At 43.6% G+C, this 23,010-nt stretch overlaps 1 protein-coding gene across 3 annotated transcripts in view; it reads right to left on the bottom strand.

Moving 5' to 3' along the window:
- The window catches only part of LOC137322123 (cullin-9), a 344,721-nt gene that overhangs the window by 159,493 nt on the left and 162,218 nt on the right, over positions 1–23,010 (bottom strand). For all 3 annotated transcript variants that reach the window (XR_010962966.1, XM_067985222.1, XM_067985223.1), the window contains exons 17-21: positions 15,685–15,780; positions 15,290–15,465; positions 10,138–10,271; positions 9,445–9,630; positions 3,177–3,298 (exon numbers count right to left, since the gene is read on the bottom strand). Coding sequence is in view for 2 of the 3 variants with exons in the window: in XM_067985222.1 (XP_067841323.1) it covers positions 3,177–3,298; positions 9,445–9,630; positions 10,138–10,271; positions 15,290–15,465; positions 15,685–15,780 (714 nt within the window). In the remaining variant the exon portion in view is untranslated. The remainder of the gene's footprint in view (positions 1–3,176; positions 3,299–9,444; positions 9,631–10,137; positions 10,272–15,289; positions 15,466–15,684; positions 15,781–23,010) is intronic.

Raw genomic sequence — 23,010 nt, 5'->3', positions numbered from 1 at the left:
TACATATCCATTATCCCTACTCTCTGTCTTCTACCGCCTAACCAGTCTCCTAACCAGGTCAATAATTTGCCTTCAATTCTATGAGCTTTAATTTTTGCTAAGTCTCTTATGTGGAACTTTATCGAATGCCTTCTGGAAGTCGACATAAACTACATCCATAGACGTTCCCCTGTCCACTTCCTCAAAAAATTGATTAGACATGACCTACCCTTTACAAATCCATGTTGGCTCTCTCTCATCAGCTCAAATTTCTCTAAGTGCTCAGTCACTTTGTACTTAATTATGGATTCCAATAACTTCCCCACAGCAGATGTTAGACTAACAGGTCTATAATTTCCTGTTTCTCTCTCTCACCTTTCTTAAATAATGGAGTTACATTTGCAATTTTCCAATCTAAAATGGGACAGTTCCTGAATCGAGAGCACTTTGGAAGATTATGACTAAAGCATCTGTAATTTCCTCACCTACTTCCTTTAAAACCCTGGCGTGGAAACCATCAGGTCCTGGGGATTTGTTAATCTTTAGTGCCATTATTTTTTCTAATTCTGTTTTCTTGCTTACGTTAACTTGAGTTCCAGTCCTTGATTCATTATTAGTTTCCCTAGAATGTCAGGTATATTATCCTCTCCCTCTATTATGAAGACTGACACAAAGTAATTATTCAACAAGTCTGCCATTTCCTTAGCAAAATTATCCGCATCTATTTTTAATTCGTTAATGGGACATGAGCGTCGCTGGCAAGGCCACCATCCCTAATTGCCCTTGAGAAGGTGGTGGTGAGCCGCCTTCTTGTACAACTGAGTGGCTTGCTCGGCCATTTCAGAGGGCGATTAAGAATCAACCACATTGCTGTGGGTCTGGAGTCACATATAGGCCAGAACGGGTAAGGACGGCAGGTTTCCTTCCCTAACGGACATTAGTGAAACAGATGGGTTTTTATGACAATCCGGTAGTTTCATGGTCACCATTACTGATACTAGTTTTTTTTTTAAATTCCAGATTTTTATTTAATTAATTGAATTTAAATTCCCCAGCTGCCGTGGCAGGATTTGAACTCATGACTCCGGATTATTAGTCCAGGCCTCTGGATTACTAGTCCAGTAACATAACCACTATGCTATATAAGGGCCCACATTACCCTTGACTACCTTCTTCTCCGGATATAATTGTAAAAACTTGTGTTAATCTCGATATCCCTCGCAAGTTTCTTTTCGTATTCGCTTTTTGCAACTCTTACTATTTTTTTTGTCTTCCTTTGCTGTTCTTTATATCTCTCCCAGTCCCCTGGATCTACATTAGTCTTTGCACTTTTGTATGCTCTTTCCTTTAGTTTTATGTTATCTCTCAGCTCTTTTGTCAACCATGGCTGCTTTATTTGGTAAATAGAGCTCTTGTCCCTTAGGGGTATACACTGGTCCTGCATTAAGTTTAATTATTTTTTGAACACTTCCCACTATTCATCCCTTGTTTTACCCAACAACAGTTCTGACCAGTTTGCTGTCATCAGTCTCCGTCTCATCCCATTAAAGTTAGCCTTACCAAAATCTCGAATCTTAGTAATTGTGTTAAGTTCCTCCTTTTCAAACCTAACATTGAATTCGATCACATGATCATTGTTACATAAGTGTTCTCTGTTAGAGTCTTAACTCAGTCAGGCTCATTGCTCATTACTCATTACTAAATCCAGTATAGCCTGCCCTCTTGTTGGTTTTACAACAAATTGCTCCAGAAAACTATCTTGAATCCACTCAAGAAATTCACATTTCTGGCTTGAGTTAATCTGCTCTTCCCAATCTATATGAAAATTAAAGTCTCCCATTTAAACAACTCTGCTTTTGCTACAAGCCTCTCTAATCTCTAAATTAATACACTCTGCCACTTCATTGCTGCTATCAGGAGACAACTCCCATTATATCCTCTCTTATTTCTCAATTCTAATCATAAAGTCTCTGCTGATTGCTTTACCTCATCTATATCCTCCCTTACTAATGTTGTAATATTATCTCTAATCAATAAGGCTACCTCTCCTCCTCTTCCAGTTTCCCTATCCTTTCTAAAGATCTTATAGCCTGGAATATTTAACTCCCAATCAGCTTACAGCCATATCTCAGTCATGGCCACCATGTCATTTCCTCTAAGCTGTATTTGAGCCTCTAATTCACTCAATTTATTTCTTATACTCCGTGCATTAGTATATAGAACTCTTATTTAGGCAAGAGACCCTAACCTGTCCTTCTTACACTTTTTAACATTACATGTTTCTTATTTGTCACTCCTGCTGTGTTTTAGTATTCCCTTCACCTAGAGTATCTACATCACTGTTTGTACCTGAACTCTACTCAAATCTTTAAAAAAAAAATTTAAACTATTATTTTTACTATTGTTTCTGACTGAGAGCTCCCCCCAATTTATTAGTTTAAAGTTCTTTTTAACCACCCTATTTATCCTTTCTGCTAGGTCCTTGCAGCCCGTCCCAATGATACAGCTCCTTCCTGTCCCAGTACTGGTGCCAGTGTCCCATGAAATGGAACCCCTCCTTCTCACACCACTCCTTTAGCCATGTGTTCACCTTCCTGATCTGTTTATCCCTATGCCAATTAGCACGTGGCTTGGGCAATAATCCTGAGATTACCACCCTTGAGGTCCTGCTTTTTAATTTAGCTCCTGATACTCCCTAAAGCAGGACCCCCTCCAAGTGGGTCCTGAATCCACAACCTTCTGACTCAAAGGCGAGAGTGCTACCACTGAGCCACGGCTATGAGAAGTTGCTGCAAGATGTAGAAAGTGCGATATGAATGCAAATCTTTCTTCCATGTTGAAAGCCTCTGTCCTGTGTTCCTACATTTAACACTGTGGATAAGCCCCAATATACTAGCACTTTCATAGTCATGGTAATAGACTGAAAGCAAGTCTATATTTAGTGATCCACTGTACCTTTACTTCCAGTAAGGATACTTCTGGTGGTTAGAAACTATTTATGTAGTTTACTGTCATCCAAGGAGAATGCTAGTGGAATAGTGCTCCAGCTTTTATCACTGAGCTGCTCCCTTCCCTATTTTGCCCTCCTTACTCAACACCCGTTTTCCAATTCCCGCTGTTACAGTTCCTTGATGACAGCACCACTTTCCTGTCCCCACATTAGCACTATCTGAACTCCTGACATACGCCAACCTTACCTGTTGCTGTACTACTCCATGCCAGCACTGTGCTATCCCAGAGATGCTGCTGGGCTTGCTCACCGTCGGCCCTTTCGTAGACCCAGAGGTGCTGCTGCTGTCTTTTGATTTGTTTTTTCCATCTGCAACGCAAATGCAACATGTTTATACCACACTCAGTATTGACTTTAATGTCTTTTTTTTAAATCCTCTTGGAACAGTAGCCCATTTTCAGAGAGAGTCATTAAACAGGAGCTCAAGGCAACAGGATGTTTCCCATCTCACACCAAAATATTGAGATTAAGGTTCAATCCCCCACTGCACAGAATTTTTGATCTCAGCCAGGCTTTCCCCGCTGGGTCACTCAGGCATATATGGCGACCAGCAACGAGCAACATTGGTGGAGCTCTTGGAGCAGGAAGACCACCCACCACATCCTAAAAGCAGGAAGTCTGCAGCTCAGCAACACAATGAACATCAGGGGGAGCCAAGAAAATTTGTCTCAATCAAAATTTGAGCGCAATTTTGGGCAGGCGGGGGTTTATCGGAACTAATTAACCCAAGGAATGCTGAGTGATGGGCTTACAAGTTAGTTCAGAGATTGTAGCAATAGTTACTAATAACTGAAGAGAAATCACAGGAATTATTGATGCTCAGACTCAGCACAGCATAATTTTAATATGTTCTGTTCTGCAATATAAAGGCCCTGCACTTCAACTATGAGATCACAAATCCCCACAGAGTATACATCCTTCCCCTTCTCTATCTTCTCTTCAGTGCGCTGCTCTCGAGGGTAGATGGGTGCTCCACCCAATTGACACAGCCGAGACACCCCATTTGACTTCTCTTCTCCCCCCTCAAGCAGCATGCCTAAGATGGGAAACTCAGTGCAGGAGGCTGAATCTATACCCAACGCTCCAACAGCACACCCAAGTGCTACAATGTGCTTTGCCATCTTTTAAAAAATCCTTGCGCTCATCAAGATGAGTATTAGCGCTGAGGAAAGGAACTCCTCCAATTTTAGACATCTAGTGTCAGCAGAAAGCACTCCCAGTGCAGCCTTAGCAGTACAGCTCCCTCTACCTTGCCTTAACAAGTGTCTCAGTCCCATTTCAGAGGGGCCTACCCTACGACACAAACACTTTCCTATTTCAACAATTCTGCAATCTCTAAGTCAGAATTGGGGATAGTTTTGTGCTGAAAACCAGCTAAACCAGAATCTTGTGCAACTGATTCAATCTCATTTCCAAGCCAAAACTCCAATTCATTTCAGATAACCTACATTTCCCGTGTAATTCTGCTTTACACTTCATCTAGTTTCAGATAGTAGGAAATACTGACACTACATTATGACAGAAAACTCCGTGAACTTAAAACTTCTGTATAGTGCTGTATAAATAAAGCCCCAGAACACTAAATTGGAATGATTAATGAATTTGACAGTCATGAGATTAAGCCTTAGAACTGAAAGCCCTGCCCTACCTATACAAGTACTTGCATTTATATAGCACTTTTAATATACAAAACAACTCGAGGTGCTTCACTGTTTGGGAACAATATCTGGCAGAAGCGGAACCGGGTCAGATAGTGTCCAAGAAGTGGGTTTTAAGGAGGGCTTTGAAGGTGGTAAAGAGATGCAAGGGTTTAGGGAGGGTATTCCAGAGTATGGTTGAGTGGGTAGGAAGGAATAGTACACTAGCACTGGAAGAGCAGTTAGTGTTGGCAGGGATGTAGGGGGTTGTAAATGTAGGGAGGAGTGACACCATGAAGCGGCCAGTTTTTAAGACAATTTTGAAGGAGTCAAGCAGGGAAATGGTCGAAGTCATATAAAATGTCATGGGTGGTTTAGTGCTGTGGTTGGGACAGAAGCTGGATTCGTATGGAGTGGTTAGAGAAATGGGCACAGCACTAATCTCTAGAACCTTGAAAAGGAAAGGGATATAAGGGATGAGGTGATAGTTAGAGGACAGAAAGGCTGTGGCATTTTAAGGAGCAGAGTAAGTATGGCTGTTTGAAAAGTGAAGAACAATGCCCGACTTGGTCAGTGACGACATCAGCGAGCCAGGGGCAGGGGGAGGGAGGGCCTGCGAGCCTGGGGAGAAGATCAGCCGCGAGGACAGCCTCAATTTGAGATAAAGAAACTCATGAGGTCCACACAACTGCTGCCAGAATTGTAGGGAGGGAACTCTGAAGAAGCTACTTGCAGAGGAAAAAATGAGTTTAAGATTTGCCTTTCCTTCCAATGCTCTCCTGGCCGGCCTTCCACCCTCTGTAAACTTCAGATCATCCAAAACTCTGCTGCCCATATTCTAATTCGCACAAGCCCCGTTCTCCCATCAACCCTGTGCTCCCTGGCCTACATTGGCTCCTGGTCCGGCAAAGCCTCAATTTTAAAATTCTCATTCTTATGTTCAAATCCCTCCATGGCCTCACCCCTCCCTATCTCTGCGACCTCCTCCAGCCCTACAACCTCCCCGAAAATACACTGTTCTTCCAACTCTGGCCTCCTGCGCATCCCCGATTTTCATCGTCGCTCCGCTGGCAGCCGCGCCTTCAGCTGCCTAGGAATTCCCTCCCTGAATTTCTCCGCCTCTCTACCTTTCTCTCCTCCTATAAGTCGCTCCTTAAAACCTACCTCTTTGACCAAGCTTTTGGTCATCTGTCCTAATATCTCTTTGTGGCTCTATGTCAAATTTTGACTGTTAACGTTCCTGTGAAGTGCCTTGGGATGTTTTTACTACGTTAAAGGCTATATAAATGCATGTTGTTGTAGCGACTTGTTATATTTGTTTAAAAGGTTGAGCCAGATCAAGCAGTGGACGGTCAAGCTAATTGTGCATCATAAATACCCAAGTCTGCAGCCTCAGATTTGAGGATGTGATGATAGATGCTGTATCAGGAGGAGCAGCAGGAGTGGAAGACCGTGACTACTTTGTCAGGATACGGGTGTCAAAAGCAGGGCCACAGCAGAGGGAGCAGGAGGTAGTTTCCATTCCCAGGAAGACGGGTTGGAGCAGACCAGAACATCTGGCTGTCGAGGTAAACAAGGTAAAAACGGCTTGGTCGGTGATAGACTTCATACGGTCACATGCAATGACCAGGTCAAGGGGCTGGCCTTGGAGTGGGAAAGTTAATGTTCAGGATGAGACTGAATGAGGACCTGGAGGCTGTCAAAATCTGAGAGCCGGAGGAGTAAGAGGGCAGGTTAAGGTGGGATCAAGAGATCATAGAATCATAGAAGTTACAACATGGAAACAGGCCCTTCGGCCCAACATGTCCATGTCGCCCAGTTTATACCACTAAGCTAGTCCCAATTGCCTGCACTTGGCCCATATCCCTCTATACCCATCTTACCCATGTAACTGTCCAAATGCTTTTTAAAAGACAAAATTGTACCCGCCTCTACTACTGCCTCTGGCAGCTCGTTCCAGACACTCACCACCCTTTGAGTGAAAAAATTGCCTCTCTGGACCCTTTTGTATCTCTCCCCTCTCACCTTAAATCTATGCCCCCTCGTTATAGACTCCCCTACCTTTGGGAAAAGATTTTGACTATCGACCTTATCTATGCCCCTCATTATTTTATAGACTTCTATAAGATCACCCCTTAACCTCCTACTCTCCAGGGAAAAAAGTCCCAGTCTGTCTAACCTCTCCCTGTAAGTCAAACCATCAAGTCCCGGTAGCATCCTAGTAAATCTTTTCTGCACTCTTTCTAGTTTAATAATATCCTTTCTATAATAGGGTGACCAGAACTGTACACAGTACTCCAAGTGTGGCCTCACCAATGCCCTGTACAACTTCAACAAGACATCCCAACTCCTGCATTCAATGTTCTGACCAATGAAACCAAGCATGCCGAATGCCTTCTTCACCACCCTATCCACCTGTGACTCCACTTTCAAGGAGCTATGAATCTGTACTCCTAGATCTCTTTGTTCTATAACTCTCCCCAACGCCCTACCATTAACGGAGTAGGTCCTGGCCCGATTCGATCTACCAAAATGCATCACCTCACATTTATCTAAATTAAACTCCATCTGCCATTCATCGGCCCACTGGCCCAATTGATCAAGATCCCGTTGCAATCCCAGATAACCTTCTTCACTGTCCACAATGCCACCAATCTTGGTGTCATCTGCAAACTTACTAACCATGCCTCCTAAATTCTCATCCAAATCATTAATATAAATAACAAATAACAGCGGACCCAGCACCGATCCCTGAGGCACACCGCTGGACACAGGCATCCAGTTTGAAAAACAACCCTCCACAACCACCCTCTGTCTTCTGTCGTCAAGCCAATTTTGTATCCAATTGGCTACCTCACCTTGGATCCCATGAGATTTAACCTTATGTAACAACCTACCATGCAGCACCTTGTCAAATGCTTTGCTGAAGTCCATGTAGACCACGTCTACTGCACAGCCCTCATCTATCTTCTTGGTTACCCCTTCAAAAAACTCAATCAAATTCGTGAGACATGATTTTCCTCTCACAAAACCATGCTGACTGTTCCTAATTAGTCCCTGCCTCTCCAAATGCCTGTAGATCCTGTCCCTCAGAATACCCTCTAACAACTTACCCACTACAGATGTCAGGCTCACTGGTCTGTAGTTCCCAGGCTTTTCCCTGCCGCCCTTCTTAAACAAAGGCACAACATTTGCTACCCTCCAATCTTCAGGCACCTCACCTGTAGCGGTGGATGATTCAAATAAATGAGAACTATGACCCCACAGCGGCTTGGGTGGGTAAAACGAGTCGCAGAGAAGAGCAGCTTCAGTGAGTGAAGCAAGTTTCAGCCAGGTCCAAGATGTCAATGGATGCATCGAGAATGAGGTTGTAAATGGGTGGTCTTGTTTGCAAGGGAGCAAGGATTTTGTAGAGCAATTTGGCAGTGGACAGTGGCAAGACTCACCAAGGGGATCAATGGAAGTGGCAGGTGGAAGGGAGGGGAATGGGGAAAAAGTTCGAAAAATTGATTTCTGAGGAGCAGGGTATATGACTGGAGAATGGAATAACGCAGTTGTTGCTTATACTTTACAACAATTAGCAGCCGGTTTTGCAGAGCCTAGTTAAGGAGCAGTGGGAATCTATAAGCCCATCCAAGAGGAACAACGGTGAGAAGCATGCTGGAGAAGGAATCGGAGTGGAGGGGTCAGAAGTGAGTGACTGGAACTCCAAGAGGAAGGGGATCATGGAGATGAAAGGGGTGCAAAAAGGGTTGGGAATCAGAGTAATGGGATAGCTCAGGTCTGGAGTGATAGCCACTATATACTTACAATGGGCAAAGGAGGTAAACCTGAAGTTACATGTCTTAAGGAGAGCATAACACAATTGAAGGAAAGTCCATTTGGAAGGAAAGTGAGCAAGGAAGTCGAAGTACATATACATATAATATACATATTGTGAACAGGTCGCTGTGATTTATCCTGGCAGAGAGATAAATTAATGAGATACACAAACCGGACAGTGTACAACACAGTAATACTACTATGTGAACTATTGTTTCCTGGCAGATTACTACCAGCTGCTGTACTGCATAGTACCAAGGAAAATCAAACTTTAAAATGTAAATGTGGTATATTTGACAAACAAGTGAATTTGTTCAGAGTCAGAGGGGTAAATATTTAAATTCAGCTCCACGAGGCATTCATGATACTAATATTTTTGGCCCAAAAAGCCCCACCAGTTTAACACTTAATCCCCACTGACAATTTATAAGCCCATTGCCAAAGGTACTGGAGTGGAGAGCAACGCAGGTACCATGACGGGTAATATAGCAAGTAAGTAATGTCAACGGTGATTACACTTTAAAACTTTTCATTTTACATGAAGCATTTTGGGACATAAAAGATGTGTCAAAGGGCAATATAAATGCAAGTTTGCTCTCTCTTTCTAAAACCACCCTCCAGTTTTGTAATAAACCCATTGAAGCTAAAGAAAAAAAACAATACACACTGGGTTTTCCACTCTTGCCTACACTATACCCTTGATGACAAGGGTACGGTAGCCCAGTGGTTATGGTACTGGACTAGAGCTCGAGGTTTTGAGCTCAAATCAAACCACGGCAAGTTGGGAAACTGGTGATTTGTGGGCTGGCACCAGATAAAATTATAAAAGCTGCCGGACTGTCAGAAAAACCCAACTGGTTCACTAAAGACCTCCACGGAAGGACCTACATGTGACTCCAGTCGCACACTGCATGGTCGACTCTTAATAACCCCAGCGTCACCCACATCCTAAGAATAAAAAAAGGTTTTAGTAGTATTCCCGACCAGTAGACTTACCAGGCTTGGTGGCTGGTTTCAGCTCCTCCATTTCAGTCCTGCTAGTATCTACGTGAACCAGAAGGTGGCAGAGACGCCGAACCCTGGAATTGAATATGGCAGCTCGTCCTTTTCCCCGCTTACAGATCTCTGAATTCTCCAGGTATTCACTCAATAGCCAAGATAATGGGCTAGGATTAGTGTTGTCTGAAGCAGGAGAAACAGAGTTATAAACATGACAAAAAAAACATGCAAGACAGAAATTCACAGGCAACTGATCAGCTAAACTTTTGGTATTCAGTGCAAGTACTGTATTGTCACGAGGACTATTTAGTGTATTGGAATGCCAGAACATAGAAAGAGGCCGTTTGGCCCATTAAGTCTGTGCCAATGTTTTCCCCGCACAAGCCACCGGAGTCTAATCCCACTGCACTGCTTATTCCCCATACTCTACTATTCTGCTTTTTCAACCAACAATATAATTCCCTTTTAAACAAATTGATGGGCTCTACATTAACAACAGTTTGTGGCAGATCATTTCACTTCCTAATTACTCTATGTAAAGAATTTTTTCTAACTTCACATTTACTTTTGATGATTATCTTAAGTTCGTGCCCTCTCATTACTGGGAAAGGTTCTATGACCCGTGGATAGCAAAGGAAAATTAAAAGCACATTATTGAATTCCGTGTCCATAACTGTTTATGATACATACCCAAAGCTGTGATACTGAATACAATGGGATTGATCAAGGCCTCCCAACAAGTTCGTCCCAATGCTTCAGCTGCTTCTGCATCTGGAAGGAAACGATCGGCAAACATCTGTTCATGTCGCAAAGCGCTGTTTAACCTGTGAAGAAAAGAAGTACTTATTTTCCATTCATCTATTAAAAATCTAAATCTTGCTGATTAATTTAAGGCATTTTCACAGAAGGTACATTTCTCAGGATTACAAAGCACACACTTTACTGAAGGGGATGTGTTTTTATTTATTACAAGCAGATAGTCCATGACATTGCTCATGGCAAGTCAGAGGTTACACTTTATAAAGGAAGGCGTTGAAGTGGCTGGGAGGTAAACATCTCCAATGTACTTGGAAAAAAGTTTTTGTGTACACATATGGCGTCTTCCCTTCTATCATATTACATAAGGGTTAAAAAACAGTTTCACGAATAAAATATGCCTGGTCTACTTTGATACATTAATTGCAGACTTAGTCTATTTGTCTGTGTCAGGTGTCCAAGGGAGGGGCCTAGCTATTCAATTCAAATACAAACATCTTGTTCAATTGGTTCAAACACCTTGTTTGATTAGCAGCTTTCTTTCGAGTTCAACACTTAATTGTATTTTCTTGATTATGGTCATTTTTTGAAATATATTTCTCAGCTGGTCTTTTTCAAATTGGAGAATCTGTTTAAAACCTTCAGAGAGATATGGTCAAAACAGAAGCATTCTCTACTGGTAACCAGTATTCAGTTCTGATCGGGGATTCTATAGTTAGGGGAACAGACAGGTGTTTCCGTGGCAGCAAACACGATTCCAGGATGGTATGTTGCCTTCCTGGTGCCAAGGTCAAGGATGTCACTGAGCAGTTGCAGAACATTCTGGGGGGTGGGAGAGGAGCCGGGGAGAAGGTGAACAACCAGAGATTGTGGTCCACACAGCGGTACCAACGACATACGTAGAAAGAAGGATGAGGTCCTGCAGGCAGATTATAAGGAATCAGGAAAGAGATTAAGAAGCAGGACCTCAAAAGGTATGATGTGGAGATGCCGGTGATGGACTGGGGTTGACAATTGTAAACAATTTTACAACACCAAGTTATAGTCCAACAATTTTTATTTGAAATCTACAAGCTTTCGGAGGCTTCCTCCTTCCCATTTACCTGAGGAAGGAGGAAGCCTCCGAAAGCTCAAAAGGTAGTAATATCCGGATTACTCCTGGCGCAATGCTCTAGTGAGCATAGAAATAGGAGGATAGAGCAGATGAATGCATGGCTGGAGAGATGGTGCAGGAGGGAGGGCTTTAGATTTCTGGGGCATCGGGACCAGTTTTGGGGGAGGTGGGTCCTGTACAGGCCGGACAGGTTGCACCTCAACGGAGCTGGGATCAATGTCCTTGCGGGGGGGGGTTCGCTAGTGCTGTTTGTTGGGGGGGGGGTTTAAACTAATGTGGCAGGGGGATGGGCACCAGATGTAGCAATGGAAAAGAGAAACAAGGGGCACAAAGGAACAGGGGAGAAAAATAGCACTAAAGCAAGTAATAGTAGAGTATTAGGTGGGATCAGACTAAGAGTACGTATAAGAAAGTCCAAGACTGGTTTGCAGTGCATGTGTGTAAATGCACAAAGCGTGGAAACAAGGTTGGTGAGCTGCAGGCACAAATAGCCACATGGGACTACGCTGTCGTTGCGATAATGGAGACCTGGCTCAAAAAAGGGCAGGATTGGGTAGTAAACATTCCTAGATACAAGGTGTTCAGGAAAGATAGGGAAGGAAAGAAAGGAAGGGGGTGGGGGGTGGCAGTATTGATTAAGGAGAATATTGGCAGTGCTGGAGAGAGAGGATATCCTGGAGGGGTCAAGGACAGAATCTATTTGTTAGAGTTAAGAAATAAAAGAGGTGCCATTACACTACCGGGTGTATTCCACAGGCCACCAACTAGTGGGAAGGATATAGAGGAGCAAATTTGTTAGGAAATTAAAGAGGTGCAAAAGCTATAGAGTAGTGATAACAGGGGACTTCAACTATCCTAATATAGACTGGGATAACAATAATAATATTAATAAGGGGAACAGAGGGGGAGGGAATTTTTGAAATGTGTTCAAGATAACTTTCTTAACCAGTACGTTTCCGGCCCAATGAGGAAGGAGGCATTGATGGACGTGGTTCTAGGGAATAAGATGGGCCAAGTGGAGCAAGTGTCAGTGGGGGGAGCATTTAGGGAGCAGCAATCATAATATCATAAGGCTTAGAATAGCTATGGAAAAGGACATGGACCACTCTAAAGTAAAAATACTCAATTGGAGAAGGGCCAATTTCAATGAGATGAGAACGGATCTGTCCCGGGTAAGTTGGAATCAAAGATTGGTAGGCAAAACCGTAATTGAATAGTGGGCGGCCTTTAAGGAGGAGATGGTTCGGGTACAGTCTAGGCACATTCCCACGAGGCAGAAAGGTAGGGCAACTAAAGCCAGAGCTCCCTGGATGACAAAAGAGATAGTGAGTAAGATGAAATGGAAAAAAGGGGCGTATGACAGATGTCAGGTTGATAACACAAGTGAGAACCAGGCAGAATATAGAAAGTTCAGAGGGGAAGTAAAGAAGGAAATAAGAGGGGCAAAGAGAGAGTATGAGAATAGACTGGTGACCAACATAAAAGGGAATCCAAAAGTCTTTTACAGACATGTAAACAGTAAACGGGTAAGAGGAGGGGTGGGGCTGATTAGGGACCATAAAGGACATCTACTCATGGAGGCAGAGGGGATGACTGAGGTACTAAATGAGTACTTTGCATCTGTCTTTACCAAGGAAGAAGATTCTTCCACAGTCTCAGTAAAGGAAGATATAGTTGAGACACTGGATGGGCTAAAAATTGATGGAGGTACTTGAAAGGCTATCTGTAAAGTAGATAAGTCACCCGGTCCAGATGTGATACATCCTAGGTTTCTGAGGGAAGTACGGGTGGAAATTGAGGAGATACTGGACATAATCTTCCAAACATCTGTAGATACGGGGGTGATGCCAGACACTGGAGAATTGCAAATGTTACACCTTGTTCAAAAAAGGGTGTAAGGATAAACCCAGCAACTATAGACTTGTCAGTTTAACCTCAGTGGTAGGGAAACTTTTAGAAACGATAATCCAGGACAGAATTAAGAGTCCCTTGGACAAGGGCGGATTGATTCGGGGAAAGCCAGCACAGATTTGTTAAAGGCAAATCGTGTTTAACTCGCCTGATAGAGTTTTTTGATGAGGGCAATGCAGTTGATGTGGTGTATATGGACTTTCAAAAGGCATTTGATAAAGTGCCGCACGGTAGGCTTATCATCAAGACTGCAGCCCACGGAATAAAGGGGGCACCAGCAACATGGATATAGAATTGGCTAAGTGACGGGAAACAGAGAGTAGTGGTGAACGGTTGTTTTTTGGACTGGAGGGAGGTGTACAGTGGTGATTCCCAGGGGTCAGTGATGGACCACTGCTTTTCTTGATATACATTAATGACTTGGACTTGGGTGTACAGGGCACAATTTCAAAATTTGCAGATGACACAAAACTTGGAATTATAGTAAACAGTGGGGAGGAAAGTGATAGACTTCAAGAGGATATGGACAGGCTGGTGGCATGTGGCAGATGAAATTTAACACAGAAAAATGCGAAGTGATACATTTCGGTAGGAAGAACAAGGAGAGGCAATATAAACTAGAGGGCACAATGCCAAAAGGGGTACCGGAACAGAGAGATCTGGGGGTGTATGTGCCCAAATCACTGAAGGTTGCAGGGCAGGTTTAGAGCAGTTAAAAAAGCATACGGCATCCTGGGCTTTATAAGTAGAGGCATTGAGTACAAAAGTATGGAAGTCATGATGAACCTTTATAAAACACTGGTTCAGCCACAACTGGAGTATTGTGTCCAGTTCTAGGCACCGCCCTTCAGGAAAGATGTGAAGAGTGCAGAAGAGATTTACTAAAATGATTCCAGGGATGGGAGACTTTAGTTACGTGGATAGACTCGAGAAGCTGGGGTTGTTCTCCTTAGAACAGGGACAGTTGCGAGGAGATTTGAAAGAGGTATTCAAAATCATGAAGGGTCTGGATAGAGTAGATAGAGAGAAATTGTTCCCAATGGCAGAAGGTCAAGGACCAGAGGACGCAGATTTAAGGTGATTGGCAAAAGAACCAAAGGTGACATGAGGAAAAACTTTTTTACACAGCGAGTGATTGTGATCTGGAATGCACTGCCCGAGGGGGCGATGGAGGCAGATTCAATCATGGCCTTCAAAAGGGAACTGCATAAATACTTGAAAGGAAAAAATTTGCAGGGCTACTGGGATAGAGGGAGTGGAACTAGCTGGGTTGCTCTTGCATAGAGTCGGCCCGGACTCGATGGGCCAAATGGCCTCCTTCTGTGATTCTTTGTAGCCTTTCTATGATTCCGTGGATGATGAAAAATAAACGTACCGCCAGACAAGATTATATGCAATATATAGTTTAGTGTGGCACTTGGGACTATTTGTTATTATCTACTTACTCAAGACAGTTAAGCTTAATAACTACTATAAGATCTACAGCATCATTGCTACTGTTCAATAAATCGGTTTGGCAGTTATAACCTAGGCCACAATCTAGGGACTGGTTTATTCTGTCACCTTCCACAGACAAGGAAAATTACGAGAGTACAGGATAAAAAGCCATTAAGTTGAAATGCAAGCCCTGGGCACACAACAAATGACTGAAATATTGAGCAGTAAAAGTACGCTGACATAGGTAGCAAGAGCTCACCCTGAGGACTGACTCGGGACACTGGATCACAACAACACAACAGCAACTAGAGTTCCACAAGAAACCCGAAGAAAAAGAACTGCAGATGCTGGAAAGCAAACAAAAATAGAAACTGAAGGAAACACTCAGCACCTGTGGAGAGAACAGATGAGTTAACGTTTCAGGTGTGGACCCTTTGTCAAATAGTTTAGAAAAAAGGGTCCACACCTGAAATGTTAACTCATCTGTTCTCTCCATAGATGCCCTCTGTCCAGCACTTTTTATTTTTGTATTATACTTCCAAACATGGATTCCAATTCCCTTTTTAAGTTTGGTGTGAATGCAGCAGTGGAAGGTTATGGTACCACATTTGCCAGGTCACTCACTTGTTGAAAAGCTGCAGCAGTTGCATCTTGTCCTCCTGAATCTCCTGACACCAGGTGTGCGCCTTTGTTGTGTAGAAGAGGTAAGTCCGACAGCAAAGCTGCTCCTTGAACACAGGCCAGAAGGTCGGCTTTGGCCCCAGAACTTCAAATCCATGAACACGAGTATCAATGCCACCCTTGATTTAGGAAAAGAAATGATTAACTAGACATAGCAGTGCTGCTCCGGCTACTCCAGTTAAACAACATTTCTGCACAGCGAGTGTGAATCTCAGTAAATTAAGAAACCTGAGAATATTTGAACTTTTTTTGGAACAAATTATGTTAAGAAATGCTTCGTTGTTACTTCATCAATAATCGCACAAATTTTAAGGGTCCAAAATAGTCCGAGGACATACCTGCTGGCATCGCTTGATCCGAATCTGGATAATTGCCCAGTAACGAGTCATATTCTCCAGCAGTAAAACGCGGCTGGCAGTGGGTGCTACATTCACCTGCAAATCAAAGGCAAGTTTAGCAAGTGGGAGATCACAGAATAAGGATGTGTTGTATCACAAGCTATTACTTAACGTACAACTGTGCTGCTGACAATCAAATGCTAACAGTTAAAAAGACTCATCACCTCTCTCAAACATTTCTGTGCTTCACACACAATGAAATATTTTGAAGTGCAGTGGCTGTTATGTAGATAAAGGCAGCAGACATTTGGCACACAGAAGGATCCCATCAACAGCAGTGTCGTGAATGACTATTTCATTCTTGGTGCTGTTGACTGAGGGAGAAATGTTGGCTGGGATCCCAGGAGAATGCCCTGCTGTTCCTGGATTAATGCAACTGGAACTTTAACATCCACCTAAACCACCATAATGGCAGAGAGGCTTCATTCACCTAAAACACCATAATGGGCAGAGGGACTTCATTCACCTAAAACACCATAATGGGCAGAGAAGCTTCATTCACCTAAAACACCATAATGGGCAGAGGGACTTCATTCACCTAAAACACCATAATGGGCAGAGAGGCTTCATTCACCTAAAACACCATAATGGGCAGAGGGACTTCATTCACCTAAAACACCATAATGGGCAGAGGGACTTCATTCACCTAAAACACCATAATGGGCAGAGAGGCTTCATTCACCTAAAACACCATAATGGGCAGAGGGACTTCATTCACCTAAAACACCATAATGGGCAGAGAGGCTTCATTCACCTAAAACACTAATGGGCAGAGGGACTTCATTCACCTAAAACACCATAATGGGCAGAGAGGCTTCATTCACCTAAAACACCATAATGGGCAGGGGGACTTCATTCACCTAAAACACCATAATGGGCAGAGGGACTTCATTCACCTAAAACACCATAATGGGCAGAGGGACTTCATTCACCTAAAACACCATAATGGGCAGAGAGGCTTCATTCACCTAAAACACCATAATGGGCAGAGGGACTTCATTCACCTAAAACACCATAATGGGCAGAGGGACTTCATTCACCTAAAACACCGTAATGGGCAGAGGGACTTCATTCACCTAAAACACCGTAATGGGCAGAGGGACTTCATTCACCTAAAACACCGTAATGGGCAGAGGGACCTCATTCACCTAAAACACCGTAATGGGCAGAGGGACTTCATTCACCTAAAACACCATAATGGGCAGAGGGACTTCCTTCACCTAAAACACCATAATGGGCAGAGGGACTTCATTCACCTAAAATACCATAATGGGCAGAGAGGCTTCATTCACCTAAAACACCATAATGGGCAGAGGGACTTCATTCACCTAAAACACCATAATGGGCAGGGGGACTTCATTCACCTAAAACACCATAATGGGCAGAGGGACTTCATTCACCTAAAACACCATAATGGGCAGAGAGGCTTCATTCACCTAAAACACCATAATGGGCAGGGGGACTTCATTCACCTAAAACACCATAATGGGCAGAGGGACTTCATTCACCTAAAACACCATAATGGGCAGAGGGACTTCATTCACCTAAAACACCGTAATGGGCAGAGGGACTTCATTCACCTAAAACACCGTAATGGGCAGAGAGGCTTCATTCACCTAAAACACCATAATGGGCAGAGGGACTTCATTCACCTAAAACACCATAATGGGCAGAGGGACTTCATTCACCTAAAACACCATAATGGGCAGAGAGGCTTCATTCACCTAAAACACCATAATGGGCAGAGGGACTTCATTCACCTAAAACACCATAATGGGCAGAGAGGCTTCATTCACCTAAAACACCATAATGGGCAGCGAAGCTTCATTCACCTAAAACACCATAATGGGCAGAGGGACTTCATTCACCTAAAACACCATAATGGGCAGAGAGGCTTCATTCACCTAAAACACCATAATGGGCAGAGGGACTTCATTCACCTAAAACACCATAATGGGCAGAGGGACTTCATTCACCTAAAACACCATAATGGGCAGAGGGACTTCATTCACCTAAAACACCATAATGGGCAGAGGGACTTCATTCACCTAAAACACCATAATGGGCAGAGAGGCTTCATTCACCTAAAACACTAATGGGCAGAGGGACTTCATTCACCTTAAACACCATAATGGGCAGAGGGACTTCATTCACCTTAAACACCATAATGGGCAGAGGGACTTCATTCACCTAAAACACCGTAATGGGCAGAGGGACTTCATTCACCTAAAACACCATAATGGGCAGAGGGACTTCATTCACCTAAAACACCATAATGGGCAGAGGGACTTCATTCACCTAAAACACCATAATGGGCAGAGGGACTTCATTCACCTAAAACACCATAATGGGCAGAGAGGCTTCATTCACCTAAAACACCATAATGGGCAGAGGGACTTCATTCACCTAAAACACCATAATGGGCAGAGAGGCTTCATTCACCTAAAACACCATAATGGGCAGAGGGACTTCATTCACCTAAAACACCATAATGGGCAGAGGGACTTCATTCACCTAAAACACCATAATGGGCAGAGGGACTTCATTCACCTAAAACACCATAATGGGCAGAGGGACTTCATTCACCTAAAACACCATAATGGGCAGAGGGACTTCATTCACCTAAAACACCATAATGGGCAGAGGGACTTCATTCACCTAAAACACCATAATGGGCAGAGGGACTTCATTCACCTAAAACACCATAATGGGCAGAGGGACTTCATTCACCTAAAACACCATAATGGGCAGAGAGGCTTCATTCACCTAAAACACCATAATGGGCAGAGGGACTTCATTCACCTAAAACACCATAATGGGCAGAGGGACTTCATTCACCTAAAACACCATAATGGGCAGAGAGGCTTCATTCACCTAAAACATCATAATGGGCAGAGGGACTTCATTCACCTAAAACACCATAATGGGCAGAGGGACTTCATTCACCTAAAACACCATAATGGGCAGAGGGACTTCATTCACCTAAAACACCATAATGGGCAGAGGGACTTCATTCACCTAAAACACCATAATGGGCAGGGGGACTTCATTCACCTAAAAAACCATAATGGGCAGAGGGACTTCATTCACCTAAAACACCATAATGGGCAGAGAGGGTTCATTCACCTAAAACACCGTAATGGGCAGAGGGACTTCATTCACCTAAAACACCGTAATGGGCAGAGGGACTTCATTCACCTAAAACACCGTAATGGGCAGAGGGACTTAATTCACCTAAAACACCGTAATGGGCAGAGAGGCTTCATTCACCTAAAACACCATAATGGGCAGAGGGACTTCATTCACCTAAAACACCATAATGGGCAGAGAGGCTTCATTCACCTAAAACACCATAATGGGCAGAGGGACTTCATTCACCTAAAACACCATAATGGGCAGAGGGACTTCATTCACCTAAAACACCATAATGGGCAGAGGGACTTCATTCACCTAAAACACCATAATGGGCAGGGCGACTTCATTCACCTTAAACACCGTAATGGGCAGAGAGGCTTCATTCACCTAAAACACCATAATGGGCAGAGAGGCTTCATTCACCTAAAACACCATAATGGGCAGAGGGACTTCATTCACCTAAAACACCATAATGGGCAGAGGGACTTCATTCACCTAAAACACCATAATGGGCAGAGAGGCTTCATTCACCTAAAACACCATAATGGGCAGAGGGACTTCATTCACCTAAAACACCATAATGGGCAGAGAGGCTTCATTCACCTAAAACACTAATGGGCAGAGGGACTTCATTCACCTAAAACACCATAATGGGCAGAGAGGCTTCATTCACCTAAAACACCATAATGGGCAGAGAAGCTTCATTCACCTAAAACACCATAATGGGCAGAGGGACTTCATTCACCTAAAACACCATAATGGGCAGAGAGGCTTCATTCACCTAAAACACCATAATGGGCAGAGGGACTTCATTCACCTAAAACACCATAATGGGCAGAGGGACTTCATTCACCTAAAACACCATAATGGGCAGAGAGGCTTCATTCACCTAAAACACCATAATGGGCAGAGGGACTTCATTCACCTAAAACACCATAATGGGCAGAGAGGCTTCATTCACCTAAAACACTAATGGGCAGAGGGACTTCATTCACCTAAAACACCATAATGGGCAGAGAGGCTTCATTCACCTAAAACACCATAATGGGCAGGGGGACTTCATTCACCTAAAACACCATAATGGGCAGAGGGACTTCATTCACCTAAAACACCATAATGGGCAGAGGGACTTCATTCACCTAAAACACCATAATGGGCAGAGAGGCTTCATTCACCTAAAACACCATAATGGGCAGCAAAGCTTCATTCACCTAAAACACCATAATGGGCAGAGGGACTTCATTCACCTAAAACACCATAATGGGCAGAGAGGCTTCATTCACCTAAAACATCATAATGGGCAGAGGGACTTCATTCACCTAAAACACCATAATGGGCAGAGGGACTTCATTCACCTAAAACACCATAATGGGCAGAGGGACTTCATTCACCTAAAACACCATAATGGGCAGAGGGACTTCATTCACCTAAAACACCATAATGGGCAGGGGGACTTCATTCACCTAAAACACCATAATGGGCAGAGGGACTTCATTCACCTAAAACACCATAATGGGCAGAGAGGGTTCATTCACCTAAAACACCGTAATGGGCAGAGGGACTTCATTCACCTAAAACACCGTAATGGGCAGAGGGACTTCATTCACCTAAAACACCGTAATGGGCAGAGGGACTTAATTCACCTAAAACACCGTAATGGGCAGAGAGGCTTCATTCACCTAAAACACCATAATGGGCAGAGGGACTTCATTCACCTAAAACACCATAATGGGCAGAGAGGCTTCATTCACCTAAAACACCATAATGGGCAGAGGGACTTCATTCACCTAAAACACCATAATGGGCAGAGGGACTTCATTCACCTAAAACACCATAATGGGCAGAGGGACTTCATTCACCTAAAACACCATAATGGGCAGGGCGACTTCATTCACCTTAAACACCGTAATGGGCAGAGAGGCTTCATTCACCTAAAACACCATAATGGGCAGAGAGGCTTCATTCACCTAAAACACCATAATGGGCAGAGGGACTTCATTCACCTAAAACACCATAATGGGCAGAGGGACTTCATTCACCTAAAACACCATAATGGGCAGAGAGGCTTCATTCACCTAAAACACCATAATGGGCAGAGAGGCTTCATTCACCTAAAACACCATAATGGGCAGAGAGGCTTCATTCACCTAAAACACCATAATGGGCAGAGGGACTTCATTCACCTAAAACACCATAATGGGCAGAGAGGCTTCATTCACCTAAAACACCATAATGGGCAGAGGGACTTCATTCACCTAAAACCCCATAATGGGCAGAGGGACTTCATTCACCTAAAACACCATAATGGGCAGAGGGACTTCATTCACCTAAAACACCATAATGGGCAGAGGGACTTCATTCACCTAAAACACCATAATGGGCAGGGGGACTTCATTCACCTAAAACACCATAATGGGCAGAGGGACTTCATTCACCTAAAACACCATAATGGGCAGAGGGACTTCATTCACCTAAAACACCATAATGGGCAGGGGGACTTCATTCACCTGAAACACCATAATGGGCAGAGGGACTTCATTCACCTAAAACACCATAATGGGCAGAGAGGCTTCATTCACCTAAAACACCATAATGGGCAGAGAGGCTTCATTCACCTAAAACACCATAATGGGCAGGGGACTTCATTCACCTAAAACACCATAATGGGCAGAGGGACTTCATTCACCTAAAACACCATAATGGGCAGAGAGGCTTCATTCACCTAAAACACCATAATGGGCAGAGGGACTTCATTCACCTAAAACACCATAATGGGCAGGGGGACTTCATTCACCTAAAACACCATAATGGGCAGAGGGACTTCATTCACCTAAAACACCATAATGGGCAGAGGGACTTCATTCACCTAAAACACCGTAATGGGCAGAGAGGCTTCATTCACCTAAAACACCATAATGGGCAGGGGACTTCATTCACCTAAAACACCATAATGGGCAGAGGGACTTCATTCACCTAAAACACCATAATGGGCAGAGAGGCTTCATTCACCTAAAACACCATAATGGGCAGAGAGGCTCCATTCACCTAAAACACCATAATGGGCAGAGAGGCTCCATTCACCTAAAACACCATAATGGGCAGAGAGGCTCCATTCACCTAAAACACCATAATGGGCAGAGGGACTTCATTCACCTAAAACACCATAATGGGCAGAGAGACTTCATTCACCTAAAACACCATAATGGGCAGAGGGACTTCATTCACCTGAAACACCATAATGGGCAGGGGGACTTCAGTTTAACATCACTTACAAAGGACACCCTCTAAAAATACAGCACTCCCTCAGAACTGCACTGTCAGCCTAGGTCATGAGCTTAAACTCACAACCTTCCAACTCCAGAGTCAAGAATCGACTTACTGAGCCAAGCTCATGGACCAGTTACCTTCTCTGACTGTAATAATGTTAACACGTAAGGAATCTTACAACACCAGATTATAGTCCAACAGTTTTATTTGAAAATTATTTATTTTCAAATAAAACTGTTGGACTATAACCTGGTGTTGTAAGATTCCTTACATTTGTCAACCCCAGTCCATCACCGGCATCTCCACATCATGTAATAATGTTAGTTCAACATTGGCAAATCACAAAGATTGGCCTGGTCACACTTATGATGTGACCATGTCAATCTTCAGAGTTTCCGATCTCGAACCGATGAAATGCCCTCTGAAAATGGGCCAATTTTTCCCCACAATGCAACCTCTGAAATGGATGGTGACCTGGGAGGAAGTGATTATGAAAAGGTAAGGAAAGCTTCACTCAATGGCTCAGTGGGTTTTTCTAATGACATATGGAGCCAAACATTGCAGATTCAAATAGTGGTGGTCAGGGCACTACAATTAGCATCAACACATCATGTTAGGGAGGGCAAAATAAGCTATGGTTCAATTGTTATTCAGTGACCCCCGCTAGAAAATGCATTTATGGAGGTTGGGTGAGGACATCATTGGGCTCGGCTGTGATGCTTTCCACGGTCATACAGCCTGCTAACACTAACTGTCTCGGCTCACATATGTAAATGGCCAACAGCTAGATTTTGGCCAATTTTCAAACGAGTTTTGTGGTATTCCACATAGGGATAGCACAATCAAAGAGAACCATGAGGAGGA

The sequence above is a fragment of the Heptranchias perlo genome, chromosome 5 (genome assembly GCF_035084215.1).
Source record: "Heptranchias perlo isolate sHepPer1 chromosome 5, sHepPer1.hap1, whole genome shotgun sequence".
Lineage (NCBI taxonomy): Eukaryota > Metazoa > Chordata > Chondrichthyes > Hexanchiformes > Hexanchidae > Heptranchias > Heptranchias perlo.
The sequence above is the reverse complement of the archived record's forward strand: the minus strand, read 5'-3'. Positions and strand labels throughout refer to the sequence as shown.